Source organism: Camelina sativa, chromosome 2 (assembly GCF_000633955.1).
Source record: "Camelina sativa cultivar DH55 chromosome 2, Cs, whole genome shotgun sequence".
In the NCBI taxonomy this organism is placed as follows: Eukaryota; Viridiplantae; Streptophyta; class Magnoliopsida; order Brassicales; family Brassicaceae; genus Camelina; species Camelina sativa.
Genome location: NC_025686.1, coordinates 27,148,299 through 27,176,015, shown reverse-complemented (window position 1 = coordinate 27,176,015; position 27,717 = coordinate 27,148,299). Strand labels below are relative to the sequence as shown.

Sequence of the window (27,717 nt, the reverse complement as noted above, 5' to 3'; positions counted from 1 at the left end):
ATATATATACATATAAATTATGCCAAGGAGAGAAGTCTTGCTATTACTCCAGCAAATAAAGTTAATTCAGATGTTTTATATGCTGTAGAGTTCAGACAGTCCTACCACTATATATAGATACATAGTTTTGCTATAACCAAATAAAATTCATCAAGATGTTTTATATAATTTAAAGTCCAGACAACAGTATCACAATCTGCTAATTGTATAGGCTGAAGTTGGAGATAAAGGTATGTTTCCCAAGGATTATATGTTTTCAACCTTAACTTAAGGTCCTTAAGGCTATGAGTGATCCTAAGAACTTATAGGTATAATGCTGGTCTAGTAAACAGACTTATATATGGTCACCAGCAGTTCCTGATTCTAACGTGTAGACGTTTATCAACACCCAAAAGCAGTTGCAGCCCTAGACTACATGCTGCCATAGTAATACACTCTAAAGGGTTAAAATCAAAATATTTTGTATAGAAATAAATAAGACAGGATAGATTCAGAAAGTTTTGACTATCATATCACCTACCAGGTGGGTTGGAGAAAACCGTGTATTAGCATCTTTTGTAGCATAACCCCGATCAAGAAGTTTCTTTATGTGGTCGTGCATTGTCGCATCGGTGCCAATGCCTGCCTAACATTCACAAGAAGGTAGGATAACAAAGAGTTACAAACACGATCGGATAAGAATTTTAGGGATAGGTAAACAAGAATATGCAAACACCACCTAGGTAAGCAAAAACAAGCCAATTTTTTTAATCACCTTGTCCATACAACTCAGTAAGTCAGCTTCACACAATAGCGGTGGTGGCCTTGTTACAGCTGAATCAAGAGTCAAAGTTGTTGGGATAAACTGCATATTACCAAGAAATTCAGAGACGTCATTAATAGTCCAGGCTGTAAGTACTAAGCAGTAGGACAGGGGTAAAAAAAACAAATCCAAAAAGTGAATGTTAATAAGAAATTCCAGCAGTAAGACAGCCTACAGTTTTGGGGAAAAATGTAAGCCACTGATAGAAACTCCATTATGTCTGTCTGAGGAAGAGTCTAGTAAATTTAAATATAGAAGACAGTCAAGATATGACTAGAAAATTAGCTCCCTGGACACAGTTTTATGCCAATAAACAAGCAGCCTCGCCCATTAGATAGAGCAAACTGTGTTTGCTTCTCCACATTTCTAGCAATTACTATCTTTCGGCCACTTTTATAATAACAATGACACCAGTTTCACTTGAACTAGAAACTACAATGCAAAGTAATGCCGTTCAATTGCATTATAGTTTAGTAGTTAAGGAAGGTAACTTACAAGCAAGGACAAAGTAGTTTATTCAAAAGAAACTTAGCAGAGATACAGAAATAAACAACCTGCTGCCCTTTTTCATACACGGGGATCACTGAACCTCCCCATGACTCAAAGCGGTACACCTCCAGGTAATTTTTCTAATCACAGAAAGAAAATTGAGGTCAGTATCAAATTAATTAGTAAAAGAACAAGTAGGCAAAATATATACTTCCAACAAACAGCAGCTTTACATTTATTTTACTACCGAAACAGTAAGCATCTTAACAGGCAAAGTAGCTTCATAATGTATTCCACAGAAACTACAACTAAAAGGTAGTGAGTGAAGAGTCTTACAGCTAATATTGCTCTCCCAGATGCAGAAAAGCGCTCACCAGAAATATCAATTTCGACGGTAGTTTCAGCAGCTACTGCTGGCTGGGAAACACATGCTAGGTAATGGCGGACAACTAGCTCATATACATTCTGAAATTGTGGGAAAAAACGTTGGTTCAAACGGAGAAAAACAAGATCATACCTATGCTTAGGAATGTTAACGAGACCAACAGCCATACTTACAAGGTGATCTCTGCTCCAGTTAGACTCTCCGCTAGAAAACTTTGTTGGGTGAATGGGTGGGTGAGCCTTGTCATCATGACCACCATTACCAGGGTTTCTCCAGAGCCCCCCTTCGGGTTCCAATAGTCTTTGTGCATATGAACCCCATGCAGGATGTCTTGTTTGTTCCTCCACCATAGCCTAGACACAACTAGAGATCCTAAGAGACTATCTAAGGAAATCATAAACTCCAAATCAACCATACTTGCTCATGAGAAAAAGTTACTCACACGTAGATCTGTCCTGCTCGAAAAAGAATCAGTCTCTGTACGAGGATAGCTGATGAAACCAGCCTGATATAATTCTTCTGCCACCTATCCAGACATTTCTGATATATTAAACAGTGAGATGTAGTTGTAATTCAAAGACCTATCAGCCTAGAAGCAGCACAAAACTCTACCAAGATACAATAAAATTTAGATTACTTTAAAAAAATGCAGTCCTACTAGCCAAAGAATCCTAGGAAATTTATCTGAACCAGGCTAATATACTCATTCGGACCTTCATGGTGTGCTCTGAACTCAGGCGGAAGTATCTTGAAGCACGTTTTTCAAGTTCAATGGTGTTCAAAGGATAAGGAGGATATTTGAATCGTTCCCTTGGATGTGGGACATTCATTACCTGGATGGAGATTATTAGGAAAATTACACAATTTAACTGTAAGATGCAGTATCGGATGATAAAATTCCCTCTGATAAGATGTTTTCTTTTTTAACTCACGGTGGCAGTAGGTTCTTCAACACACATCTCATATAATACGACAGCTGAAGCATAATCGAAGAGATGACCACGCCTGCAATAGAAATTATATCAATGTCACTTTTAAGAAGATTAGATCGGGAACAAATATAATCACTGCAGTTGATAATAATACATCCAATTAAAGGTGGCAATGCCTTCTTCTGATNTTGGTGAGAACAGTTGATTGTCCAAAACTCTTCTGGTTCATGTGCCTGGATCTCCCAGTATCGCTCTACAATAAATCCAAGTGTAGGAAACTGCAGTTGAGGCAGAGAAATATTAAACCTAGCTGCATTAAATGGCTCTGATATGTAAAATAGGACTGATATTTCTGAACTTCATCGATACTGGTTTTGCATTACCTGACAAGGACCATAACTTATAACACGACTCCTCTCCTCACCCGTGGAGTCAATAGCAAACCTATCTCTCAGCAACATAGTCTGAAATCTAGTGAAAGAAGCACCAATGCGTAGGTCTATTTCCTAAAGTATTCAAAAATAAATATTAGCTAACACAAATTTATAGAAAATACCAACGCACATACACACAACAGGAATTTCAGGAGAAAGTCACTTGTCTAGCATCTACAGCCTCAGCAAACAGTTGATTAGGATCTCTAAGATTCTGAACTGCTTCGTGAATTTCCCTAGCAATTCCAACGCCAACGCATCATTAGAGTTGGTATAAACGTTTGAGATAGAGTGATCAGTAGAAGATATATGAAAAAACAAAGTGTTCAGCAATCTCTACCTGGCAATTAACGCAGAGAAATGAGCCCTCCGTATAAAAAGATTATGTTTGACAGCTCTGCAAACATCAACAACTTCAAATGCAATGTTTTCACCTTCCCTATCACAATCAAGCCACAGCACAAGCCAGTCGCTTTTCCTCGCTTCATCCTCCAACGTCTTCTTAATATCCTTTTTGTCCTAAATCGCTCAAAACCAGAATTAATCAAAACTTGGAAATCAGAAAACCCCAACTTAAAATTATAAACCAGAATTCCCCAATTTCTACAGTTGCGATTACCAAAACAAATCAGACCCAGGCAACAATTCCTAGTTCGAGAATCAATGACTAAATCAACTACCCAAAATTGCACAATCACGCACAGGACATCACTTACCTCGGGAACGTGTTTCAGAACCGGAGCTTGGTACAGATCTGCCGGGTCGCAGGAGTGCCATTTACGGTAGCGATCGGAAAACTCAAGCTCCATCAGGTGCCCGATGACGGAAGTCATTAGCATACGACATGGCTGGCCATTAATGGCGTAATCGAACTCGAAGATTTTGTTGTAGCGAGACCTACCCTCTCGAGTCCGGAAACTTCCATTGGACAGAATCCCCGCCACTGACTTCGCCACAGACGGTTTCTCCGCCACGTTCAACACCGTCACGGGGCCACCGCCTCTTCGCGACATCGCCGGAAGAAAAAAAACCCTAACGGTTCGTAATTTCGTTTTTTTGTTTTTTCAGTAGCCTAATTTTCCCGCTCTTGTGTGTAGCCTAGCTTCTCTAAGGGCATCGGCAATGGGGGAACACTTTAGGATGTTCTTAGAGTAAAAATATTATGAAAATAATCTAAGATCACTAGTTAAGATCTTTTATTAAAAAGTTAATGATTGGGAGAACATGTTTAATATCATAAGATTTAATAGTATAATATTTTTAAAATATATTACATTTATAAAAACTGTAAAAATAACATTTAAATTGCAAACTTATAAAACTTGTACTAAAATTCAAAATATAATACCAAATTTTTATGAAACAAAAAATCATTAAAGATTAGAAAAAAAACAAACATATTACTTAATTAAAACAAACAAACATTTTATTTAATTAATACATAGTTTAAATCAAATCCTTTTTTAATTTGTGAAAAATTGTTTGCAAAAAATTGTATCCAATCACACCTTGCCACGTCAGCTTAGAGCTGAGCCTAGATCAGTTCTACATCAAGAACTGGAAAACATGTTCTTATGCCACTATTCATTATATTTATAATTTTAATGGGCTAAAAACACACCAAGTGTTCTTCCATTGCGGATGGCCTAATGGTGTCTTCGACGGAAAAAGTATTGAGGAATTACAAATAGATCCACATTCTGCTATATTGGGCCCGGCCCAATTGTCAATTTCTAAGCACACTTGCAAAATTAAGGCCTGATAAGGCCCAATAAGGCCTTATGATAATTTACAAAATCGGTATAAGAGAGAGAGATAAAGTCAACGAGTTGACTAAACATGAAAATTTCTCCGATAGCTTTCTCCCTTCTCCTCACTCTTATATCGCCGGTTCTTCTACGTTGCTCCGGCGATTTCACCGGTAGCGTCGAGGATGAATCTCCGCCGACCGTATGTATAGTCGGGAGTGGGATCGGAGGCTCATCCGTAGCTCACTTCCTCCGTAGCTACTCTGTTTCCACCGGCTTAAATCGAGCCAAGATCCTAATGTTTGAGCGTCACGAGATAGTCGGTGGACGTATGAGAACAGTTACTGTCTCCGGTGATGTTTTCGAGGCCGGTGGTTCGATTCTGCATCCGAAGAACTATCACGTTAAGGATTTCGTCGAGAGGTTTAATCTGACGGTTCGATTGCCGACTCCGATTGAAGAATCTTCAGCGATTGGAATCTGGGATGGGAAGAGTTTTATTGTTAAAACATTCGGTTCCCGTATCAAATTCCCGTTTTTGGATACGATCGTGTCTTGGTTGAATGATCTCTACTTGTTCTTGCGTTATGGGTTCTCACTGTTGAGAATGAGCAGCTTCATTGAGGTATTTAAAACTTGAACCTTTGGTTTCATGCTGAATCTGTAGTAGGGATGAATTAGTTGTTGTAAAGTGATTTACTTGGGAATAATGATTTTGAGGATGTGTTCGTGTGACTTGATTTGCGTCTAGGTGTGTGTGTGTTGTGTATCCTTTTGTATGTTGACTGATGTAGATTTTTATGTATGTATGTAGAATACAGTTGATAATTTCTTGAAGTACTATGAAAGTTTAGAGTCAAGACCTATCTTCGACAATGTTGAAGGGATGCTTAAATGGTCAGGATTGTACAATCTCACAAAGCTCACTCTACAAGAGAAATTATCTGAAGCTCAGCTTTCTCCTTTACTAGTCAACGAGCTGGTTACAGTAAGCTTTCTCACGATTTCAGCTAAAAGTGTTATTTTTGAAGCCATTTTTACCCCTTATTGCTATTGTCAAATTTTCTCACACTACAGTACAGTTGTTTAGCTTGTTTAATTTGTTGACTCCAGGTTATTACAAGGATAAACTATGGACAGAGTGTACTCATCAGTGGACTAGCAGGTGCAGTCTCCATGGCGGGTTCAGGTGGTGGTTTATGGTCTGTTGAAGGCGGAAACTGGCAGATGGCTGCAAAGCTGATTAATCATTCAGATGTTACATTACACCTGAACGAGAAAATTGAATCCATATCACATCTCGGTAAGTATTACGAGCTTAAGTCCACAAAAGGAAACAGCTTCAAGTGCGATGTCACGGTAGTTGCCACACCATTAGACGAGGTGGATATACAGTTCTCACCCGAGATCTCAATTCCAAAGAGGGAATTACAACACACACACGCAACATTCGTGAGAGGACTTTTAAATCCAGTAAGTATTATTCATAGTGGAGTTTTAGCTCTAACCTGATCATGATTCTGATTTCCAACTAATTTGTGATTGTTTTCTCTCTGAAAAGGGATATTTTGGGATGAAATCAGTTTCTGATGTTCCAGCTTTGGTGGGAACACTTGAAGATCCTCTAATTCCATTCTCAAGCATCTCAATTCTAAGGAAGTATAGTGACACAGATATGACATACAAGATATTTACGCGACAAACTGCATCAGATTCATTGCTTGATGAGCTCTTCAGGTAGTTACAACACAACTCCTGTCAGATTCATTACTAACTTAGATCTCTTCAGTTTTATTGAAGCTTGAATTCCTTTTTTCCCAAACAGTACGAGAACCGAAACCATTCGAATAGACTGGGGTGCATATCCCAAGTACCACGCGCCTGAAGTATTTGCACCGTTCATATTAGATGATCATCACTTGTACTATGTGAATGCTTTTGAAAACGCAGCAAGCACAATGGAGACAAGTGCAGTAGCTGGTGAGAACATTGCCAGACTCATAATATCCAGATTCATGACAAAAGAATCATCATCTTCATCCTCGGACAAAAGAAGCTGTAGTTCTGGTCTGCACTCAGACTTATAAGCAACTCTTGACTGTGATCTTTGAAGAAGAAAATGATGTTGTGTATATAGACACATAAAGCTGTAAAAACTGTAACCTAAGCGTTATGATGAAGGTTTGTCATATTCTTTTCGAATATTAACAGATAGATTCACGCATACAAAAACAGAGGAAGTTAGGTATCCTTTTATTACGACAATAACAGAGGAAGCAACATCACTTTGTCCAATCACATAATGACACATCATTATATTTTTTATTTTTTTTACTAATTGTGCATTTTCATAAATTGGTTTTCCACTCGTGGTTTCTCTTATTAATATTACTAATTAATGAAAAATTCCTATAATCAATGTATAATATTTATTTATTAATACAATGTACAGAGTCCTGTAAAGATCCCATTTTTTCAGGAACAGACGCGTCTTCTTCTTGTTCTTCTTTGGTAAAAGAAATCAGAAGCGAAGAAGAAGAGGTCAAATTCGATTCGATCGGAGAAGATGGGTTGCTTCAGTTGCTTCGACGGAACCCAAAAACAACAGCGTAAGGAAGAAGAGAGACAAGCCTCCGCTGAAGCTCGCGCCAGAGCCGCCGAAGCTGCACAGCGACGGTTTTTTTAAAAAAAATCTCTTCTCTCTTATATTTTCGAATCGCCTCTATTTAAAAATTGATCCTTTAGGGATTTAGAATCTTAAATTTTTTGAAATTGTAGATATTTGATTTTGTAACGCAGGAAAGAGCAGTTTGATAAGTCTGCAGCTGGAAGAGCAGCACAAGCTCAATTAAAGCAAATGGCTAAACAATCTGCAAATACTAACAAAGGAGAGCCTGTTCTTAAGGTTTCTCTTACTTTCCTCAATTTATTATTATGTATCATCATCATCATCATCATCAAGTTAAAGTTTGCTTATTTAGCTTTTTCTTTGGTATAAATTGCAGTGGCAAATGACGTAACTATGAAGTCCTGGTTTCATAAGCTCACCCGAATTGTGAGATTGTTCCATTGTAAATTGTGTACACTTTTATGTTTGCAAGTCTTTTTAATGTGAATGGGAGGCTTATTATATTCTTCCTTGTTCATCTTATTATCTTTTGAATTTGCAATAAACGTAAAAAACAGAGTTCAATGTTTAAGATCATCTCTCTGTTTTATTGTGAGCTTTGTTAGAGAATCTCAAGTCAAATGAGCTGATAGCTTTAGTTTCGGCGACATGTAACATTCATTTATGCTTTTGTGATTTGTGCGAATGTCTGATACGCTTTTTAGTTCAATGATGGAGCTTTGTGTTTTTGGTGACATGTTTATGTGTTTTTATACCTGAGCAAGCTTAAGTAAAGAGTCTCAGCATCATCGAGACAATACTCTTTGTAATACATTTTCTTGGTTTCTCTGAAGATTTTGTATACAAAAACAGGAAAGAGAAGATGGATTTACTCATTTGATTTAGATATACTCACATGTCTAATTAAGAAACAGAGTCACACATGTTACTAAAGACAAAGATGTACCAAGTTATATATGGACATCAAGAGATGTTGTTACTACACATTTTTCTCCGCAATACAGTACATGAAAAAAAAAAAGACCAGGAGACTTGTTATTCTGTGAGGCTTGACTCTTGTGCTGAATCATCTTCTCCTCTTTCCTTGTGAAGAAACTTACCACACATGACAGTTCCAACAAAATCAAGCATCCCATGTTTCACAAACTCCAGCCTCTCCGAACTTTCCATTACCGAGAACCCAAACCGCTGAGTCCAAGTGGTCACAACATTTTGTGCAGCCGGTAAGACCAGTCTACGAACTCCCATCTGAGACATTTGCTTCTCCAACTCATCCATAAGCACTCTGCACATCCCACTTCTCCTGTAGTTTGACAATGTCGCCACCAAAGGGATCTCGACTACATCTTTATCCACTCTCACTGCAGCCACTGTGACAGGTTCGTTCTCTTTCTCTATCAAGACCGTGTAAAATCCTCGGCCAACGCCATTTCGATCTTTCTTGAATATCAGCTCCTCAACAAGGTCTCTCCCAGAGAAATGATCTGTGGTAGGCTCAAACCCCTGGTGAAGTATCTCGACAGCAGATTCTAGCTTGGACTTTTGCTCATCATCATAGTGTTCACCATCGTTTGGAGCTCTCATCAATGTCCAGACCAAATCATCATTGTCGCCTACTGCAATTTTGCATCCTAGGAGATTCTGAAGCGCGGAAAAGGCTCTGTTGCACTGACTACTACAGAACCAGCCTTTACGGGAAACAAAGCAAGGCTTTTCTTTCAAACACTTGAGATGGAATCTTCTTTGGCACTGCTCACAAGTCATCAACTTACTGTTCGAAGGTGATTCCGTTGATCCACAGATATCGCAGCAGCAACAAGGGCAGAACCACATGTCTTCCTCGGGGAGGCTGGACATACCGAGGCAAGTTTGGTGAAAAGCTGAAGGACAACCATCACATAGAAGCAAATCTCCACCCCAGTGACAAACACAACACACATCACAGTTCATGTCCGGATCACGATCTTTTTTACAGAACCTTAGAGACTCTTTGTCAAGTTTGTTCTTCTGCTGCTTCTTTTCCATCACTTGTAAGATCTTCTTTAGAGATTTCTCTACCTTCGCCCTCCTTATATCTTCACTCGCCGTCTTCCTTCTCTTCCTCTGTTGTTGGTTCAATCCATCAACATTGACAACGGGTCTGATCTTCTCTTTCTCCCCATTAAACGCAGCCGTATCACAATCCTCCACTCTATTCATTATCTTCTTCTTCTTCTTCTGTTGTTGGTTGGATTTGGATACATCAAAATCTGGATCGGGTTTGATCAATTCACCAGACGAATGCTTCTCTTTATCCGGAACTGTGCTATCGATATCGAGATCATCAACCCTAGACCTTTTCTTGTTCTGCTTCTGTCTCTGGTTCAATACATCTAAACAGGCAAGTTTTCGTGGAGAGCAAGACAAGTCATCATGTTTAGGAACGACTTGTTGTTGTTGAGAGTTTTGGCGGAGACAAGCCTTGACTAAAGAGTAAAACCACCTTCCATTGGGAGACTTTAAACGCAACTCTCGCTTATTCCCTTTGAGATAGTAAGAGAAAACCCAACCAAGAGCCGAGAGATGTTTCTTAACCTTCATCGACAATTCCGATCGTTTGCCTTTATCGCACTTGTTTCCATCCTTTATCATCGAAAGCCACTGCTCCATTGATCCTGGACTTAGCTCTGCTTCCATCGGAACAATATTAGACGAATCCATCATATGAGACATCCGAGAGAGAATACAAAACAATGACCTAGGGTTAGAGAGCAAACTGCTGATATATATATATAAGGCTCAAGAAGAAATAAAAAAAAGGAAATTTTCTAATTTCCGAATTTTAAAAACAATTTTAATATATGCTCCAAATATTATAAGCAGAAAAAAAAAAGGCAAATTATAAAAATACACGTGTGACGTGTGTTAAGTAACTAAACCCTAAAAAGTCAAACTCGTCTGAAAAAAAAATTAGAGTCTGTCGCCGGCGACACTGAATCGAACCACGGAGCAATCCGGTGATGTCACTCAATCTGTCTCGTCTTTCACTTCTCTCATCCCCTCGTATCTCAATTTCAACTCACGCTTCTCAGAAAGGTCACTCTTTTTTTCCAATTTGGTTTCCAATTTCGACGTTTTGTGATTGCTTTGGTGATTCGATTGCAAGATTCAATTTTTATTTTTGGGGTTTAATGGATAAACGAATTTTAATTCTCTAGTTGCGTTTACAGGATACGTTAGATGCTCGTCGATGAAGTCGTATAGATTATCTGAACTTAGTTATTCACAAGTTGAGAGTTTGAAGTCACGCCCTCGCATTGACTTCTCATCTATTTTCACCACTGTAAGCTTTTTTTTTTTAACTTCTTCCTTCCTTCTTGCTTGAGACTTCTCTTACCCCGTGACAATGAGCTCGCTCGTCTTGTGTTGTTTATTAGGTGAACCCTATTATTGATGCTGTACGTAGCAAAGGGGATGCTGCTGTCAAAGAGTAAGTGAAGTGTGACTCAATTCTTTACTTTTGAAGTCACTGTGTCTTTCCATTTCATTTGATTCTATGCCAACACGTTTCAGATATACTGAAAAATTTGACAAAGTTCAGTTGAATAACGTGGTTGAAGATGTGTCCGAGCTTTCTATTCCTGAGGTAGTAGATTAACTTTGTTTATACAAGTTTCCTAAACCAGTTTTTATCTGGAATATCTGAAAATGATGTTCCTTTCTCTGTATCGATCCATGCCTTTTTTGTTTCCAGCTTGATTCCAATGTAAAAGAAGCGTTTGATGTTGCGTATGACAACATTTATGCGTTTCACTTTGCCCAAAAGTCAACTGAGAAAAGCGTTGAGAATATGAAAGTAAGTCAATTCAGTTTTACTCATTACGTTTTTTTAAGTCTTCTTTACACAATGAACTTGATGTACTAATCTTCTTCACTTGTTAACTTTGTTAGGGTGTCAGATGTAAGAGGGTTTCAAGATCTATTGGGTCTGTAGGTCTTTATGTGCCTGGTGGAACAGCTGTTTTGCCATCAACTGCTTTGATGCTTGCAATTGTAAGCTCTCATGTTTATTACTTTTTCCTTGTTCATTGTTATTGTAATTTTGTGATAATCTGGTCTTTCTTACTTTATCTTCTCTCTCTCAGCCTGCTCAGATTGCTGGATGTAAAACAGTTGTCCTTGCTACTCCACCATCTAAGGATGGTAGCATATGCAAGGTAGTACTCGATATTACTCACTTTTTTTTTGTTAATTAGCGATCTTGTCACTTAGCTTATGGGTTTGTTGTGTTGTTTCAGGAAGTTCTGTATTGTGCCAAGAAGGCTGGTGTAACTCACATACTCAAAGCTGGTGGAGCACAGGTATGGTTGTGTTGGTCTTTTCCCCCTATGTTTATATGCTGGTGATCGTTACTCTCTCTAAGATTGTATAAATTTCAATTTTGGTTTGCAGGCTATAGCTGCCATGGCCTGGGGAACAGATTCTTGTCCTAAGGTAAAAACAACGATTAATGTGTTTCGGTAGCTACATCAAACATTCTGCCAACCAACCACACATGAATTTGCTTTGGTTATTATGGCAGGGTGAGAAGATCTTTGGTCCTGGGAATCAATATGTTACAGCGGCTAAGATGATTCTTCAAGTACAGATATCTTTCCTCAGTTGCTACTGGTCCTAATTTGTTGAACTACTCTTTGATTTTTTTTCTTCCCTGTTACTGCAGAACAGCGAGGCAATGGTTTCCATTGATATGCCTGCTGGTCCTTCAGAAGTCCTAGTCATCGCTGACGAACATGCTAGTCCAGTTTACATTGCAGCAGACTTACTTTCTCAGGTACTTTCATAAAAGAAGTTGCAAATTTCGATACATAGTTTGTCTCCACCTTATTTGTTTTCTTCAGACCTACAGGGAGCGGCTAACTTATACATTTCTTTTTTGGTTTCTCTGAAGGCTGAGCATGGTCCAGATAGTCAAGTTGTTCTTGTTGTTGTAGGTGATGGTGTAGATCTCAAAGCCATCGAAGAAGAAATTGCCAAGCAGTGTAAAAGCCTTCCTAGAGGAGAGTTTGCTTCAAAAGCACTAAGTCACAGTTTCACAGTGTTTGCTCGAGATATGATTGAGGTACCCCTCCCGTTTACGATTCACCCTTACTGTTACTATCTCAAAACAACATCTGTAACATCACTCTTTGCTCTTCAATTATCCAGGCAATATCTTTCTCAAATCTGTATGCACCCGAACATTTGATCATCAATGTCAAAGACGCTGAGAAATGGGAGGGACTGATTGAGAACGCAGGTTCTGTTTTCATAGGGCCATGGACTCCAGAGAGCGTTGGGGATTATGCGAGCGGGACAAACCACGTTCTTCCAACATACGGATATGCAAGAATGTACAGTGGCGTCTCTCTCGACTCTTTCCTGAAGTTCATGACTGTACAATCTTTGACAGAGGAAGGTCTGAGAAACCTTGGTCCTTATGTGGCGACTATGGCTGAAATCGAAGGTTTAGATGCACACAAGAGAGCCGTCACTCTCAGACTCAAGGATATCGAAGCCAAACAGCTTTCCCAAACAAATTGAGATTCAGATTCAGACAAACGAGGCAAAACTGGTTTTTGTATTGTGTTAACATATTTGGTTCCCTAAGATTGGTTGGTTGATAATAAAATAAGAGATGTTCGGAAACTCTTACCATAGTCTAGCTTTTCATTATTTAACCACCTTCTTACAACATAAGGGATATGCGAGAATGTTCATATATATGACTGTACAGTCTTTGACAGATGAAGGCCTGGAAAGTAATTGGTGAATGTTGACTTTCGATTAAAACACAATAGGATTCCAAATATACAAATTTGACAGTGACTTCAAGAGCAATAAAGGCACACAAAAGAAAGTGCTAAAAGAATGATAAAATCGTCTGTCTTGCTGGCTGATCAGTTTCTTCTAGCTCAAGCCGGCAAAGGTTCTTCAAGAACTGCACGGGAAAGAAACAAACCAAACAAAATATGTCTTGAGCCTAGTCCTTACAAGTCCTAACAAGGAGAAGAGAAGACCAAAGGATATACCTTTTGTTTTAGTGGCGGATTCAGCTGGTTTGATTTCCGCATTGGAAGCGACAGGGGCTTTTGTTGGCACATCCGGAAGATCCAGCTTGTCAGATTCTTCGGACTCCTTTGTAGGCACTTCAGGCATCTCATCGACAATAAGCTTTAAGCAAAACATGCATCACCATGAGTCTCTCTATCTAGTAAAGATAATAATAAGCAAGTTTGTTTTTGAAAAGGCATGAAACAAAACATACCTGACTTTCTAGGTTGTCAAATTCTGCTAATATATCTTCTTCATCCTCTTCTGATAGTTTCTCTCCCAATATAGCATTCAGCTCCTGATATTCAAAAATGTTATAATCATCAAACACAAAAGCTCGACAAAACGACTCAATCTAGACAGCTCAGAACAAAATGTAAAAAGAGGTAGTAGGAAGCTGCTAGTGAACTTCTCTGTATACCCGGGAATCAACAATGAAGATATTCAAATTCTGACAAAGCAGATACCATAATACTGAATCATAAACGCAAACACTAAAACGATAAGATTCCAAAAGTTTTTGACTCACATCTTGATAAGCTTTAGCATCAGCAGTATCATCCATTAGTTTTTGAACATCATCAAGGTCCAACTCGCTTTGAATGGCTTTAATAGCACTATTACCCTGTTTTAAACTCTCAAACACGGCCTTTTGTTTGCTCGTAAGTTCAATATCTGCCAACTGAAAAGATAACACATGAAAGTTTGAGAATTTCACATGAAAGAGATGATGCTGGATACAAATAATAAAACACAAAAGGGGGAGAAAGAAAGAGTTACTTGTTGTTCAACATTGATGACCCACTGATCAACTTGCTTCAATAAATCTTCCTGAGTTCGTTTCTTCCTCAAAGCTAACAAAGCCCTGTCCTTTCTCTTTTCTCGGATTAAGTCTCTTGCAGCTTCCTTTTCCGCTTCAATCACTTTCTCAAGCTAAAAGTATCAAAATTTGAGAAGATTGGAGGTTTGGTTAAAACCAAAGAGATGATGAGCCAAAAGAAATCAAAAGCTGGAGTCTTTTTTCAATCACTACTACTAAAAACACACAATCAAAACCATCCCATTGGACAACAATTTTAGGAAATTTTGAATGAATCAAAACAAAACTAGATGATGACAATCCATAGAGATGAACAAGTATGAGAATTAAAAAAGAAACCTTTTGCTGATATTGAGCAAGTTTGCGTCTTTGGGTTTTGAGAGATAGAATCGCTCGATCAACCTCCGTGATCTGTGGTTTCTTCACGAATAAATTTCCCATCTTTCTTTCTTTCTTCACTTATCGGTCGAGTCCACCCAATTTAACAAAATCAAACAATTCGAACGAGCAGATATAGCAAGATCCAGACGAGATATCGATTAAGTTTCTATAGATTTCCCAAAATTGCTTCTCTCCAATTTCAAACCAAAGTCCAATTTTTGTTGTTTCCTCTCTCTCTCTCTCCCCTTTTCAGTTGGATCAAACACAAACCGGACCGAGCCAATCTAATTGGAGATGGAACCGATTTAACCGGATTGATTTCATCTACACTGAAAAATCAAAAACCGAAATCGAAGTAAGCGTTTTATAAAACCGGCCGGTTTGGGATGAGTCTGATTTTGATTACTTTGGCTGGCTCAAAACGTCGTCGTTTGAGAGCATGTAGTGAAATCTAAAGCCAGACAGATCCTAAATCTCGTCGTTCTCGACGACGGAACTCAAGGACAGCTAGGTCCAAAGATCGAAAGCTTGGAGGAATCTTGTAGAATTGTCTCCACATCTTACCCTGTGAGTCTCACTCTATTCCGAATTGTTCTTTGTTGTCATTTGGTATTATAACTACTTGGAATCATAATTCGATTTTTTTGTACTTTTTTGCTCTTCTCTTGAGTTTTAAAGTTGTATGAATATATCTAGATTTGATCTATGTTCTCATGGATTGGACAATTAAAGGGTGTTGCTTTAATTCGATTCTTATATCCTAACTCGTCACTGAGCTATCTTCTGCTTTCTTTGATCGCTTTAAAGTGGAAATTTTGCTTCTTTCTTTGGTTTCATCTTAAATGTATCTGTGGTTTGAATTGATTATATATGTTAGTATAATAGTATTAAAAGACTTGCCTTTACCAATCCTTATAAATTGTGTGTTTGCCGTTTTAGTTTGAATGGAACCTGTTACACCATCTCCCATTATATGGCCAAATGGAGGTGAACTCACGAACGAGTGGGTACATGGGCTTATGTCGTCTTTCGAATGGTCTTCATGGAATCTACCTCCTTCCCAGTTACCTTCACTATTGCCAGTCAACGTCTTTGATTCCCTCGTCCTCACCGCTTCCAAAATCCTCCACAAAGAGCGTAACTGTGTTCATATCAATGATCTTGATTCTGAATCAAACGTTGTTGTGGTTGGTGACATTCATGGTCAGCTCCATGACCTTCTCTTCTTATTGAAAGATACTGGCTTTCCTTGTCAAAACCGGGTTTATGTTTTCAACGGAGATTATGTGGATCGTGGTGCTTGGGGACTCGAGACCTTCCTTGTCCTCTTGTCCTGGAAGGTTAACTCTTTAACTTAAAACTAGCTATTTTGCTAATGGTTCAAAATCTTAGTTTTTTTTTCCTTAAAGCTTATTTCTTTTTGGTTTGTTTAGGTTTTAATGCCGGATAGAGTCTACCTTCTCCGTGGTAATCATGAGTCAAAGTATTGTACATCCATGTACGGTTTTGAAAGGGAAGTGCTTACGAAATACGGTGACAAGGGAAAACATGTGTACCGCAAATGTTTAGGTTGCTTTGAAGGTCTTCCTTTGGCTTCCATAATTGCAGGACGTGTTTATACAGCACATGGAGGGCTTTTCCGTAGTCCAGTCTTGCCTAAGAAGAGAACAAAAGGGAAAAAGAACCGTCGTGTAGTTCTTCTAGAACCTGAGCCGAGCTCTTTGAAACTCGGTACTTTAGATGAGTTGATGCAAGCTCGAAGATCAGTTCTTGATCCTCCTTGGGAAGGTTCAAACTTGATTCCTGGGGATGTTTTATGGTCTGACCCTTCAATGACTCATGGCCTTTCCCCAAATGAACAGAGAGGCATTGGTCTTCTTTGGGGTCCTGATTGTACAGAGGATTTTTTGAAGAAATACGAACTAAAGGTGAAACCAAACTAAAAAATATTGATACTAGTTTGTTTCCCCAAATACTGATTTGGATCAAATGTTTTTACTTCTGTTGATGCAGTTAATCATCAGATCACATGAAGGTCCAGATGCTAGAGAGAAGAGAACTGGTCTTGGTGGAATGGACAAAGGATATACAATAGATCACACTGTCGAATCTGGAAAGCTTATCACTATTTTCAGTGCACCAGACTATCCACAATTCCAAGTATGTATTTTACGCCTTCCGCAATTTGAATTTTCTAAAAATCATATAAGATGCAGATCAAATTAATCTTTTTGTTTCTTTGTGTGTTGTGTAGGCAACAGAAGAGAGGTACAAAAACAAAGGAGCATATATTATATTGCAGGCTCCTGATTTCTCTGATCCTCAATTTCATAGTTTCGAAGCTGTTAAACCGCGACCAAAGGTAACTAAATTTTCACCATTCTTGTAATGAACCGGTGTGAGTTTTTTTCTTTGTGTTGTTTTGATAAATACATTCGGTTTTTAAAATGTGCAGGCGCATCCGTATTATGACTTTGAAAATGTGATTGATTCTGATGATGAAATGGATAAGTCGGCTATGGATACCAACGACGAACAACCAAATCGCTAACCAGTCTTGGAAATAGCTGAAAAGAAGAATCTTGAAATGAAGTTTTTTTTTTTACAGTTGTTGTGATTAATCATTATTATTTGCAAAAAGGACCATGGAAGCAAATGTAGAGAAAAGAGATGAAGAAAATCATTTGTAGTAGAATTAACAATTTATTCAAGTTATGGATGGACGATGAAGAATTACTAACCAGCTTCAGTCTCATTTAATTAGTTCTTAGTTCCTAAACCTATGATTTAAACCGAAAAATTCAAATGAAAACCGCCTTAAAGGCACATGAATTAGAGAGATGAAGAAAATCATTTGTAGAATTAACAGTTCAAGCTTACCTAAATCTTGAGGTTTTAGAGAGGTCTCAAAACTGAGTGGTGAATCGAGTAGCAGATTAGTCAAATGGATGGAAGTTTGTGGGTCAAGTTATGTGTATGTCGGCATTATAGTTTTCGCTCTGGGATCTTGACAATACTAGAATCTTATCCAAGAGAAATTTATGTGGTTAAGAAATTCTAAGTAACAAGACAGCTTATTAAATGCCGAATAGGGTAGCAATTTGTTCAGATGAATGTAATGTCTTCTTGTGAAATGACAATATGAAGTGGTGGTTGATGCTACCTATCGTATGGTTCCTTACTGCACTTTGAAGCATTTATTTATTGCAATTATTTTCGATTTTTCTCGAGTGCTACTAAACCAATAATGGTTTTTTTGTTTCTCTAAAGAGAGAACGAATCTGGCAGGAGCGTGAAGCAGCTTCATTCTCAAATGGCTAGCTCAAACTCAAAACACATTAAAGCTACCTCTAGCATATATCTTATGGATGATTCTCTCCAAGGGTCTGTCACGGGGCATCTCAAGTAATTTAATAAAGCTTAAAGTTTAACTGTCCTGTCAACCAAATAGTTTCATCACATGATCTTCCCCATTTCATCACCGATATGGTTACAACATTTTTGAAAACCACCCCTGAAATGTTATCTAACCTTGACCCTTTGTATCGGATGTTGTGGAGAAGCACAACCCATGTGAGTGGGTGTTGGTTTTCACTGTTGTGTACTTTGTTCATCGACAATCATCGACATGTACTCATAACCACAATGTTTTTCTATTTTTATGTGCATAAATGTCTCTAAACAGTAATTGTATCACTTCATGTCAATCCTAAATTATTATAGGTGTCTAATCTTGTCTCTCTAATAAAACCTTTCTAACTGTTTAAGTCACATGCTTTGAATTGTAGATGATTTTGCATGTAATCACCACTTATAATTTTTCCATAAAACTGAATGATTAATGACGTTTATTTCATAAGATTATAATTTCAAAAGATAATGCAACAAATATGTGTGAGAGAGATGAGTCGAAGCCATTTGAAAGAGGTCACAACAAATGTCAACATTAGAGACTATCTCGATCTAGAGTTTTGTCTCGTTGACTTAAATGCCAAAATAGGACAATACATATGATGCATGTATTAGACAATTATGCAAAAATATCTTCATTCATTTAATTTTCTTACTTAAAATGTTACAACTTGTCACTGACAAGCATATATAATGTTGGTTTTATTTCAATTCGTATACAGGGTGATATTGCAGGGTCTAGTTAATTCGGATGAAACAAGAAATTCATCCATAACTTTCTTCCATAACTTTCTTCCATATTAGAAATGAAGAAATTACAAATTACAAGAGAGGATTTTACCTATAGTAAAGTAAGACCTTGGCAAAAAGAGAATAAAAACAACGTTACAACATATAGAGAGAGTGAGTTTAGACTTGGGTAAAGTTACTGAATCCAAAGCAACATGAAGTTACTGAATCCAAAGCAACATGAAGCAAAAATGATATATGTGATATATAGAGAAAAAGACAAATTGAATATGTCACAATTGGATTATGATTTCAAGAAAACAATATTTTGATCGAGCAGTTTCTCTATGCATCCACACGTGTGCATGACTAGGTTCATTATGATTGTCGATTATACGATCTATTCGCGTTACACGTACGTGTAAATGAGTAAAACACACTTCAAAACTCAAGTTACGATCTATGTGATGTAAGTATGTGTCCATTGCATGTAGTTACGATCATGTGCTTGTCTTGTGGTTGTGGTAAAAACCGACTCTCTGATGATCAGTTACGTTTTGATTAAATTTGTATTCCGTACCAAAAAAAAAAAAACGCATTACGTACAAAAAAAAATAAACAGAATGCAGAATCTCAGTGAGACAATTTAAAACATAAAGATCTTTATTATAGCATAAATTTCCCTTTAACGTAAAAATTCAAAGAGAAGAGTAAATGAATCAACAACAAGAAAAATAGTTAATGCGAATGTAAATGAAACGGCCTCAATTAAATTTTTCTTTTTTAAAAACGTTGCAGGTGAGGTCCGTATTTGGATTTATTATATGAAGAAGGGACCCTTTTTGCAATTAAAGCCTGTACGACAAAAAGTAAAAACTCTGCGGTAAAAAAAAAACAAAATAAAATTAAAAAAAAAAAAAGTCAAAAAAAATAGTGACAGGTGCAAATCTCCATCGCGCCTTTATTACTGTCTACCGCTCACTCGTCAGTCGTCACTTCTCTCTCTTCTCTTCTCTTCTCTTCTTCTTCTTAAGAGGATAGTGAAAGAGAAGCTACAAAAATTTCCCAATTTATCAAAAAAAAAAAAAAAATTAGAAATTTCATACTTTTTTTTTTTTCCGCAAACTAACAAAAACAAATTGATTCCTTCAAACTCAAAATTAAAATATCTTCTCAATTGAGTCTGTAACTGTTTTGTGATCGATGGCGGAGGAGATGGTGGCTGATGAAGTTACGGCTCCTCCTCTTAAGGTTCTTATCATCTCCGCTGGTGCTAGCCACTCCGTCGCTCTTCTCTGTACGTCTCTCTCTCTCTCTCTCCCTACCTCTTCACTGATTTTGTCGGTTATCGATTTCTCTTGATCACTGGAATAATTCGACGGCTGTGTTCTTTTCGATTTCTCTTGATCTGACTGACCTTTTTCCCCCCCTAACTCCGATTAACTTGTGTTTCTTTTATTTTTGATTTTTTTTTGTTTTGTTTTTGTAGCTGGTGACATTGTTTGCTCTTGGGGTAGAGGAGAAGATGGACAATTAGGTCACGGAGATGCAGAGGATCGACCTTCTCCAACGCAGCTTAGTGCTTTAGATGGTCACCAAATTGTGTCCGTTACTTGTGGTGCTGATCACACTGTTGCTTATTCTCAATCTGGCTTGCAAGTCTACAGTTGGGGATGGTTTGTTTGTTTCCTTTCTCTTCATATTCACTTTTGTTTCCTTCATATGTTTTTTTTACCCTACCATGTGTGTTTTGTATCTCTGTAGGGGTGATTTTGGGAGATTAGGCCATGGTAACTCAAGTGACTTGTTTACTCCTTTGCCAATCAAAGCTTTACACGGTATTCGGATAAAGCAGATTGCTTGTGGGGATAGTCATTGTTTGGCTGTTACAATGGACGGAGAGGTCCAGAGGTATTGTTTATCAGCCATCTCATTTCAAGTATATTTAAGTTATTATTGTGTACATTGCCTTGTAAACATTTTTTTATCTGTCTATAAAGTTGGGGGCGCAACCAGAATGGTCAACTTGGTCTGGGGGACACAGAAGATTCTCTAGTACCTCGGAAGATTCAAGCCTTTGAGGTTTGGTGTCGTTATATAGTCTTTCTTCTATTGCCGTAATGTTAACATCTTTTTGTCGTTGTAGTTTCCTGAACTTACTATAAAGACAATATGATTCACAATTGGGTCCATTTATGCAACTTGATAAAAATATTACTGTTACTATTTACTAATTAAGGGTCCACATCTGGTGGAGATGTCTTCAACATCATAAAAATTAAGTTACCGAATGTAAAAAGTGGTAACTATTGACTACAACTATGCCTTTTACTATCTGCAAACCTAGATAGAAGGTAGGATAGGATCTATTTGATAATTGCTCTGACTAGGTAAGTTAGAAGATGTACTGATTAATCCCTAATGTTACATCAACACTTCAAACTTGTGATGGGTGCAGGGAATTCGAATCAAAATGGTTGCTGCTGGTGCAGAACACACTGCTGCGGTTACAGAAGATGGTGATCTTTATGGATGGGGTTGGGGTAGATATGGAAATTTGGGATTAGGTGACCGGAATGACCGCTTGGTTCCTGAAAGAGTTACATCTGCTGGTGTAAGCTATCTGACTCCGATTCTTTATTTGTTTGTACTTTTCTAACTTTTCGTTTAAGATTCAAACGAGCCTTGCCCTAGACAATGCGCTAGACTTTGCTGGTTTAGCTGTATAAATCTGATTGATGAGGTCACAAATATATGCCATCTAGTTTCACTTGCTGAGTCTCAGGGAATGGACCATAAGACGTTTAGAATCCTATGAACAGAGAAAAAACTTATTTTGTGTATTATCAGGCATTCGATATTCAAAATCTGAATAGTGGTTGACATCAAGTTTAGTTCATGGATCATTGATATCATGCATCGCCGCCTTTTTTACTTTAAAACTTTTCCTGATGCTCTACAATTTCAGGGTGAGAAGATGTCCATGGTTGCTTGTGGATGGCGGCATACAATATCAGTTTCCTACTCTGGAGCATTATACACATATGGATGGAGCAAATATGGACAGCTGGGACATGGAGACTTAGAGGATCACCTTGTTCCTCACAAAGTGGAAGCACTGGGCAACAGTTTTATCTCCCAGGTTTCACTTAGACTCTCTATAGCCGTCCTGAAATACATATTTGTACATCTGAATTATCCAACAGATGGGATAGCAATGATATTTGGATTAGAAGTGTTCTTATTCTAGCTGTGTGAATAAAGTTGGTAAAGTTTCTGAGAGTTATTGCCTGCTGAAGAAGAATTGGCTCATTGTATATGTTTCTGCTGGTTGTGTTCGTCTGGTTCAACATCTTTTGGACTTTTTTTTACTTTTTTTGTTCTTCAGATTTCGGGAGGTTGGAGACATACAATGGCATTGACTTCAGATGGAAAACTATATGGATGGGGTTGGAATAAGGTCAAAAATTTCTTGTCTTTAGTTATTATCTGGACTCTATACCAGAACACATTCATCTGATATTTGCGTTCAGTTTCTTTTATGCATGCAGTTGTATGGTAATTTAAGAAAGCAACAAAATCCCTATATTGGGTTACTTAAGTAACTCATCTCTAATTGCCTCTCTTCTAACCTGCAGTTTGGGCAAGTAGGAGTCGGCAATAATTTAGATCAGTGTTCTCCTGTGCAAGTGCGATTTCCCGATGATCAGGTATGTTGTCTTACAATGACCCGTACAAAAATTAACCAAGCAGCTTGTCACATTGTTTGTGAACCTTGGTTCTTTTCTAATGCACACAAATTTTTGTGAAACTTCCATAGAAAGTAGTTCAAGTCTCATGTGGATGGAGACATACTTTGGCTGTCACTGAAAGAAATAATGTGTATGCTTGGGGTAGAGGTACAAATGGACAGCTCGGCATTGGAGAGTCCGTTGACAGGTAAAAGTGTGATCATCTAGACGCTCATAAATCTCTGTGTTGTTCCATTTTGCATATCATGGTGTAATGAACATAAATATGAAAGTTGGCCATCTAGATCGGTGTTTCCACCAAAATCATTGCTTTACTATCTCATTCACTACCCAGTATTGATAATGGGAAATGGATATTTGGTTTCGTGTTTAATAGGAATTTCCCCAAGATTATAGAGGCACTGAGCGTGGATGGAACAAGGGGACAACATATAGAATCTTCCAATATTGATCCATCTTCAGGTATTTTATAGAAACATCACTTTTTAACTATTCGTCAAACAATACAACAAGTGATCTAATGTTTCAATTCTTCCATGGCCTTGTTGCCAGGGAAAAGCTGGGTGTCACCTTCAGAGAGATATGCGGTTGTTCCTGATGAAACTGTAAGCTTCTTTTTTTTCTTTTGTTTCTAATAAAAAGTTTAACCAGATGAAAGCAAGCCTTCCAAGATCTTGGGATTGTTTTCGATAATTAAGCAAATATATAAGTGTGATTGTTTGTGGTTTTGTTTGTTAGGGTCTAACCGATGGTTCAAACAAAGGGAATGGAGGTGATATCAGTGTCCCACAAACTGATGTCAAGCGTGTACGAATTTGAGTTTGAAACAATTTCCTTCTTTTTTTTCTCGGTTCTCTTTTTCTTCGGTTGGGTTGGAAGGTTTTTCAAATGATTTCTTTTGGGTTGAGGTTTGTTCTAAAGTATGTCTATCCAGTTTGAGATTCGCTTTTTTCTTTTTGGTTTGTTGTTTTTAGATTGTAACTTGTACTGCTTCCTTATATTGACTCTTTTTATTACATTGGGGAGTTTTAAACTGTAAACCGTGTACTAGTCTCTCTAGTGTCGGTACTTTTTTTTTTTCCTTACACCCATAATAATGTCGTCTGGTTCCATGTTTTTTCCTAGAAGATGTTTTTTTTTTCGTATGTTTGAGATAGTAAGTGTTACAATAATTCTTAAAATATGTGAAAATTGAAGAAAAAAATCAATATTCGTTGAGTGCTATATAAATAATTAAATATACAAAATGAATATCAAAACTAAATAAGATAATAGTAACAGTATTAACTTTACTTTAAATTTTATGTAAGAGTGAAACGGAAACGAGAACGAGAATTAAAGTTATGTGTTTAGTGTTTTTGGTGTTATCTCAACTCAATCAGAAAAGTAGAACATGAAGAAATTATATAGACTATTCTATAAGAGATGGATACTTCAAAATTCGAAGTCAAACAAAAAAAATAGAAGATCCTATACATTATACGCCAACGTAACTTAGCTAATGTTTTTTTTTTTTTTTGTCGTTAGTGAAAAAAAATTCTATTGGTTGATTATTAGTTGGGTGATTCTCCTCCTCTTTAAAGCAAAACCATCCAAATTGCTCTTTTAGTGTTTCTCTTTATGTGTCGGGTTACTTTCTCAATTATTCGAAATCGATATGTCATTTAGATTCGATTCCATGTTATTTACCTTTTTTTCAGTTCCAAGTCGCATCTTTTAAACTTTCTAATGATTCGTCATGTCTCTCCTCCACGAGTTTTCCATTCCCAACATTTTCTTGCTTTATTTTCCCTCAATTTTCATATTATGCATGACCAAAAAAGCTTGGCCCTTCTTCTCCCATCAATATTCTGAAATGAAGTTGGCATTGGATTACATCTTAGATTGGAGAATGTTTGTTGATGAGTGAACAGAAGAGCTTCTCTCATAGTTCAAAGTGCTTCTAGGGATCGGACTCTAGTGTTCAATCTTATATGGCGATGGGTTTCCCGGTTTGGTTGCATGAGTTCTTTGAATCTGAGAGACTTTTGTCCTCTGCTGTTTAGTGCTCCCTTAGCTTGTATCTCCCTTTTGACTTTTTGAATGTCACATTTTTAATTTAATGGTTTGGTTCGAATAAGGTGTTGTGTTGTAACTTGTAAGTACGTGACATCCACAATTCATGTATACCAATAATACGTTCAGATGTTTTTTTTTAAAAACAAATGACATCAAATCTGAGTTATTCTATAATTTAGTTCAAAGTGCTTCTAGGGATCGGAATCTAGTGTTCAATCTTATATGGCGATGGGTTTCCCGGTTTGGTTGCATGAGTCTTTGTCTCTTTGAATCTGAGAGACTTTTTGTCCTCTGCTGTTTAGTGCTCCCTTAGCTTGTATCTCCCTTTGACTTTTTGAATGCCACATTTTTAATTTAATGGTTTGGTTCGAATAAGGTGTTGTGTTGTAAGTACGTGACCACAATTCATGTATATCAATATATAGAAAGTTCAGATGATTTTTTATAAAAACAAATGACATCAAATCTGAGTTATTTTAAATTTATCTGATACATAATTTTATTTATAAAAGTCTCACTAGTTTGTTTTCTTGAAATCCATATGTGGTTCAGAATTATTTTTTTAAGTAAACAACATATTAATTTTACCTTCAGAACACATGATGTATGTGTTTATATATTAAAATTATACGAAACGAAGAAACTTTTACATTATTCACATTTCCCCAAATGAAATATATATTAAAATTAGCCACCAAATTTGTATCTTTTGTTTGTTTTCCTCCAACACTTCTTCTTCTTCAACTTCAACTTCAACTTCATCATGGTTTTGTTTAATAAGTAGACTTGAACGGCTTGTAAACCTTAAGGTCAAGCATTACTCCGGCGATGGAACCAACTCCTGCGACCAACGTGACCATCAAACAACCAGCGCTCAACAACTGCAAACAAACCCACTTCATACTCCATCTCTCAACCTTCCTTTGTTTTATATACATCTCCACCGGAAAATAAACCGTCAAAGGCCAAAACCCTAACGCTCCTAAAATACCGACGACGTCGTTGAAAAACGGCATAAGCATCGATATCACGGTGGTCAAAACCACAAACCCGCTCCGATAAACCGTTCTGAAAACGTTGACCTTGTACGGTGATTTCAAACCGGGGATTCGGATTTCGTGTTCCTTGGTTACCAAGTCACTGTCGGGAAACCTAGCCGCAGCTTGTTTTTCAATAAAGGCGAAAATGGGCTGAGCAAAGACTTGGTAAGCTCCTACGAGGTGGACTACAATGGCAGCGTTGGCCACGTCGAGAAGCCAAAACGGATTGTAGAAACCAAAACCGGTTAAAAGGTTTCCCGGTGCTGCATCTCCAAAAGCTGCATAGCCCATACAACCGCATAGCAGGTAAAACGTCGTTGTAACAGTGATGCTGATTCTTGTGGCGTTCTTCATCGTTTTTGATTCCGCTGGAGGAGATCTTACAGTGTCCTACACGAAAACACCACCACCCCCACAAGTATATGTCAGTTATTTTTGTAAAATCTTATAGTCAGACTCTTTATACTATTTCACTTTATCTTACCTGAATCTCGATAAGAACAGCAGAGTATGAATAAGCAAAGGCAATATCTCCAAGTGCTTGAAAGGTTCTCCATATCTTTTGTGTCTGAGTCACTGCCCCTATGCTAATCCCTGTGAGACTTCCCTTGACAACCCCGTTTGCTGAAACCCATAAGAGTTAGTTAAAGTCTTGTTGATTCTTGAGAAAGAGTCTTAAAGAGTTTTTATTTATTTTACCTGCGACTTGAATGATTCCGAGAGCTAAACCGATTGCGGAGTATGTGAAGGACATGATCGCAGCAACAATGGAGAGCCACCAAATCTGATCAAAATCTTTGATCTGAGAGAGCAAAATCTCGGTAACACCAAACATGATCATGTATGGATTGCTCGACATGTGACACGGGTTCTTCCCACCGCTCTCGTGGAAACAGTTGGACCTCTTGATCGCCCTACAAAGCTCACCAAGTTTTTATAAGGCTTTTTGAATCATTATTTTTAGTTCCAAGAGAAAGAGAAAAAGAGACTCACATCATGCTTATAGATGCTGCGATTGTGTAACCTATCGTGATACCGAAGAGATTCAAATACTGAATCAAACCACAGATCTTGAACCTAAACCCACCTGACAGGAACAGAGCATTTCAAAACAGAGCAAAAACAGAGCATGCACATAGAAAAAACAGAGAATCGAATGTTGTTGATACCTAGGATTGATCGGACAGCATCCATGTAAGTATAGTTTCTCTTCCCAGAGACAGGATCTCCAGTTCTGTAGCAGTCGCTAAGAAGAGTAGAACAGTAGTAAGTGACAAAAGAGAACAAGAACATCACAACAGGACCTGCGATCCAACCGAGTTGACCAATGGCCCATGCAAGCGATAGGACACCAGATCCAATCACCGCCGTTATAATATGAGCACTCGCGGTCCAAACCGTCCCTGAACGTTTAAGCTTGCCATCGTCATCGAAACATTTGAAAGCTGGCCGTGGAGCTTCCATCTGCAGGTTTTGTTAGGTAAGAAATCAAAGTTATCATCAGAGGTCTCACTAGTTTTGAAATACTGTTAGTTGACTAACGACTATTGGCGGTTATAGTTTTTTCTATATATACAAAAAAAGAAATAAACAAGTAGTTGTTATATATACTAGTACCTTCTCTTATGGAGATTATTAAGCTTTAAGACTAGGGCTATGCACAAAACTTAACCCACACACAAAAAAAATGCTATGCAGAAAAATAAAGAAATATAGAGAAGAGAACTAAGGAGAGAGCAGTTGCTGCTGCATTTTTGATTGTTTTTGGTTCATCATCTTTTATAAGCCATCAAAAGTGGGGAATCTTTTTTTTATTTCTTATAAATAATAGTATATATATATACAGGTCAGATTTGTAAAATTCGGCCACATAAGCCATACACATTTATATCATTGTTTATATTATGTGGGATTAAATGCACTCTTTGGCTAAATGTTCAATATATATTGAGAATATATATATTTTTTTTTGAAATGCTTTTGTTTTCTCTATTCTTCAGTGAAAGATACGTTAAAAAAATCAAATGCTTGCTCC

At 37.5% G+C, this 27,717-nt stretch overlaps 8 protein-coding genes and 1 pseudogene across 10 annotated transcripts; 5 read left to right on the top strand and 4 right to left on the bottom strand.

Annotated features, from left to right (window-relative positions):
- The window catches only part of LOC104757337, a 7,745-nt pseudogene extending 3,584 nt beyond the window's left edge, over positions 1–4,161 (bottom strand).
- LOC104741908 (farnesylcysteine lyase-like) lies at positions 4,871–7,995 on the top strand. 2 transcript variants are annotated; one of them, XR_760400.2, is made up of 8 exons: positions 4,871–5,415; positions 5,605–5,778; positions 5,904–6,263; positions 6,352–6,527; positions 6,616–6,971; positions 7,243–7,466; positions 7,590–7,695; positions 7,796–7,995. XR_760400.2 is itself a non-coding variant. In XM_010462841.1 (5 exons), exons 1-5 carry the CDS (start codon positions 4,882–4,884, stop codon positions 6,875–6,877), a joined length of 1,506 nt encoding a protein of 501 aa, XP_010461143.1. In that variant the 5' UTR covers positions 4,871–4,881; the 3' UTR covers positions 6,878–7,075. The 2 variants fall into 2 exon arrangements, 1 of the variants encoding a protein (XP_010461143.1); XM_010462841.1 differs by lacking the exons at positions 7,243–7,466; positions 7,590–7,695; positions 7,796–7,995 and having other exon boundaries at positions 6,616–7,075.
- On the top strand, positions 7,257–7,995 carry LOC109129709. 2 transcript variants are annotated; one of them, XM_019238468.1, is made up of 3 exons: positions 7,257–7,466; positions 7,590–7,695; positions 7,796–7,995. In XM_019238468.1, exons 1-3 carry the CDS (start codon positions 7,357–7,359, stop codon positions 7,808–7,810), a joined length of 231 nt encoding a protein of 76 aa, XP_019094013.1. In that variant the 5' UTR covers positions 7,257–7,356; the 3' UTR covers positions 7,811–7,995. The 2 variants fall into 2 exon arrangements, with proteins under 2 accessions (XP_019094013.1, XP_019094009.1); XM_019238464.1 differs by lacking the exon at positions 7,796–7,995 and having other exon boundaries at positions 7,324–7,466; positions 7,590–7,788.
- On the bottom strand, positions 8,335–10,119 carry LOC104741897 (increased DNA methylation 1-like). Its single transcript, XM_010462827.2, has one exon. It carries the CDS (start codon positions 10,117–10,119, stop codon positions 8,455–8,457), a length of 1,665 nt encoding a protein of 554 aa, XP_010461129.1. The 3' UTR covers positions 8,335–8,454.
- On the top strand, positions 10,326–13,089 carry LOC104741887 (histidinol dehydrogenase, chloroplastic). Its single transcript, XM_010462817.2, has 13 exons — positions 10,326–10,494; positions 10,629–10,741; positions 10,836–10,888; positions 10,972–11,044; positions 11,153–11,254; positions 11,350–11,451; positions 11,544–11,615; positions 11,697–11,759; positions 11,851–11,892; positions 11,981–12,040; positions 12,122–12,232; positions 12,350–12,520; positions 12,607–13,089. Exons 1-13 carry the CDS (start codon positions 10,419–10,421, stop codon positions 12,979–12,981), a joined length of 1,413 nt encoding a protein of 470 aa, XP_010461119.1. The 5' UTR covers positions 10,326–10,418; the 3' UTR covers positions 12,982–13,089.
- On the bottom strand, positions 13,201–14,934 carry LOC104741877 (vacuolar protein sorting-associated protein 20 homolog 1). The gene is made up of 6 exons (XM_010462807.1): positions 14,651–14,934; positions 14,272–14,424; positions 14,021–14,173; positions 13,706–13,789; positions 13,470–13,611; positions 13,201–13,378 (listed from the first exon to the last, which is right to left on the bottom strand). Exons 1-6 carry the CDS (start codon positions 14,750–14,752, stop codon positions 13,353–13,355), a joined length of 660 nt encoding a protein of 219 aa, XP_010461109.1. The 5' UTR covers positions 14,753–14,934; the 3' UTR covers positions 13,201–13,352.
- LOC104741868 (serine/threonine-protein phosphatase 7) lies at positions 15,128–17,435 on the top strand. The gene is made up of 6 exons (XM_010462795.1): positions 15,128–15,259; positions 15,632–16,032; positions 16,126–16,620; positions 16,706–16,852; positions 16,947–17,054; positions 17,148–17,435. The coding sequence occupies exons 2-6, from the start codon at positions 15,637–15,639 to the stop codon at positions 17,241–17,243; spliced, it is 1,242 nt and encodes a 413-aa protein (XP_010461097.1). The 5' UTR covers positions 15,128–15,259; positions 15,632–15,636; the 3' UTR covers positions 17,244–17,435.
- Positions 19,827–23,701, top strand: LOC104741859 (ultraviolet-B receptor UVR8). Its single transcript, XM_010462782.2, has 12 exons — positions 19,827–20,129; positions 20,322–20,508; positions 20,597–20,743; positions 20,833–20,914; positions 21,291–21,446; positions 21,801–21,974; positions 22,221–22,292; positions 22,471–22,542; positions 22,653–22,771; positions 22,961–23,046; positions 23,137–23,189; positions 23,323–23,701. The coding sequence occupies exons 1-12, from the start codon at positions 20,036–20,038 to the stop codon at positions 23,401–23,403; spliced, it is 1,323 nt and encodes a 440-aa protein (XP_010461084.1). The 5' UTR covers positions 19,827–20,035; the 3' UTR covers positions 23,404–23,701.
- Positions 25,221–27,444, bottom strand: LOC104741852 (amino acid permease 4). The gene is made up of 6 exons (XM_010462778.2): positions 27,300–27,444; positions 26,852–27,146; positions 26,676–26,769; positions 26,382–26,596; positions 26,167–26,306; positions 25,221–26,072 (listed from the first exon to the last, which is right to left on the bottom strand). The coding sequence occupies exons 2-6, from the start codon at positions 27,144–27,146 to the stop codon at positions 25,416–25,418; spliced, it is 1,401 nt and encodes a 466-aa protein (XP_010461080.1). The 5' UTR covers positions 27,300–27,444; the 3' UTR covers positions 25,221–25,415.

What these genes read in the sequence shown, in the direction of transcription:
- LOC104741887 (XM_010462817.2), top strand. Translation starts at nt 10,419, where the DNA reads ATGTCACTCAATCTGTCTCGTCTTTCACTTCTCTCATCCCCTCGTATC. An exon ending in TCTCATCTATTTTCACCACT is followed by an intron (nt 10,742 to 10,835) that starts GTAAGCTTTTTT and finishes GTTGTTTATTAG; the next exon opens with GTGAACCCTATTATTGATGC. An exon ending in CCGAGCTTTCTATTCCTGAG is followed by an intron (nt 11,045 to 11,152) that starts GTAGTAGATTAA and finishes TTTTGTTTCCAG; the next exon opens with CTTGATTCCAATGTAAAAGA.
- LOC104741908 (XM_010462841.1), top strand. Translation starts at nt 4,882, where the DNA reads ATGAAAATTTCTCCGATAGCTTTCTCCCTTCTCCTCACTCTTATATCG. An exon ending in TGAGAGGACTTTTAAATCCA is followed by an intron (nt 6,264 to 6,351) that starts GTAAGTATTATT and finishes CTCTCTGAAAAG; the next exon opens with GGATATTTTGGGATGAAATC. An exon ending in TTGCTTGATGAGCTCTTCAG is followed by an intron (nt 6,528 to 6,615) that starts GTAGTTACAACA and finishes TTTCCCAAACAG; the next exon opens with TACGAGAACCGAAACCATTC.
- LOC104741852 (XM_010462778.2), bottom strand. Translation starts at nt 27,146, where the DNA reads ATGGAAGCTCCACGGCCAGCTTTCAAATGTTTCGATGACGATGGCAAG. An exon ending in TGCTGTCCGATCAATCCTAG is followed by an intron (nt 26,770 to 26,851) that starts GTATCAACAACA and finishes TGTTCCTGTCAG; the next exon opens with GTGGGTTTAGGTTCAAGATC. An exon ending in CGGAATCATTCAAGTCGCAG is followed by an intron (nt 26,307 to 26,381) that starts GTAAAATAAATA and finishes TATGGGTTTCAG; the next exon opens with CAAACGGGGTTGTCAAGGGA.
- LOC104741859 (XM_010462782.2), top strand. Translation starts at nt 20,036, where the DNA reads ATGGCGGAGGAGATGGTGGCTGATGAAGTTACGGCTCCTCCTCTTAAG. An exon ending in ATTGGAGAGTCCGTTGACAG is followed by an intron (nt 22,772 to 22,960) that starts GTAAAAGTGTGA and finishes CGTGTTTAATAG; the next exon opens with GAATTTCCCCAAGATTATAG. An exon ending in CAATATTGATCCATCTTCAG is followed by an intron (nt 23,047 to 23,136) that starts GTATTTTATAGA and finishes CCTTGTTGCCAG; the next exon opens with GGAAAAGCTGGGTGTCACCT.
- LOC109129709 (XM_019238464.1), top strand. Translation starts at nt 7,357, where the DNA reads ATGGGTTGCTTCAGTTGCTTCGACGGAACCCAAAAACAACAGCGTAAG. An exon ending in GCCGAAGCTGCACAGCGACG is followed by an intron (nt 7,467 to 7,589) that starts GTTTTTTTAAAA and finishes TTTGTAACGCAG; the next exon opens with GAAAGAGCAGTTTGATAAGT.
- LOC104741868 (XM_010462795.1), top strand. Translation starts at nt 15,637, where the DNA reads ATGGAACCTGTTACACCATCTCCCATTATATGGCCAAATGGAGGTGAA. An exon ending in TTGTCCTCTTGTCCTGGAAG is followed by an intron (nt 16,033 to 16,125) that starts GTTAACTCTTTA and finishes TGGTTTGTTTAG; the next exon opens with GTTTTAATGCCGGATAGAGT. An exon ending in CTGTTAAACCGCGACCAAAG is followed by an intron (nt 17,055 to 17,147) that starts GTAACTAAATTT and finishes TAAAATGTGCAG; the next exon opens with GCGCATCCGTATTATGACTT.
- LOC104741897 (XM_010462827.2), bottom strand. Translation starts at nt 10,119, where the DNA reads ATGGATTCGTCTAATATTGTTCCGATGGAAGCAGAGCTAAGTCCAGGA.
- LOC104741877 (XM_010462807.1), bottom strand. Translation starts at nt 14,752, where the DNA reads ATGGGAAATTTATTCGTGAAGAAACCACAGATCACGGAGGTTGATCGA. An exon ending in TCATCAATGTTGAACAACAA is followed by an intron (nt 14,174 to 14,271) that starts GTAACTCTTTCT and finishes TTATCTTTTCAG; the next exon opens with TTGGCAGATATTGAACTTAC. An exon ending in ATGCTAAAGCTTATCAAGAT is followed by an intron (nt 13,790 to 14,020) that starts GTGAGTCAAAAA and finishes TTTGAATATCAG; the next exon opens with GAGCTGAATGCTATATTGGG.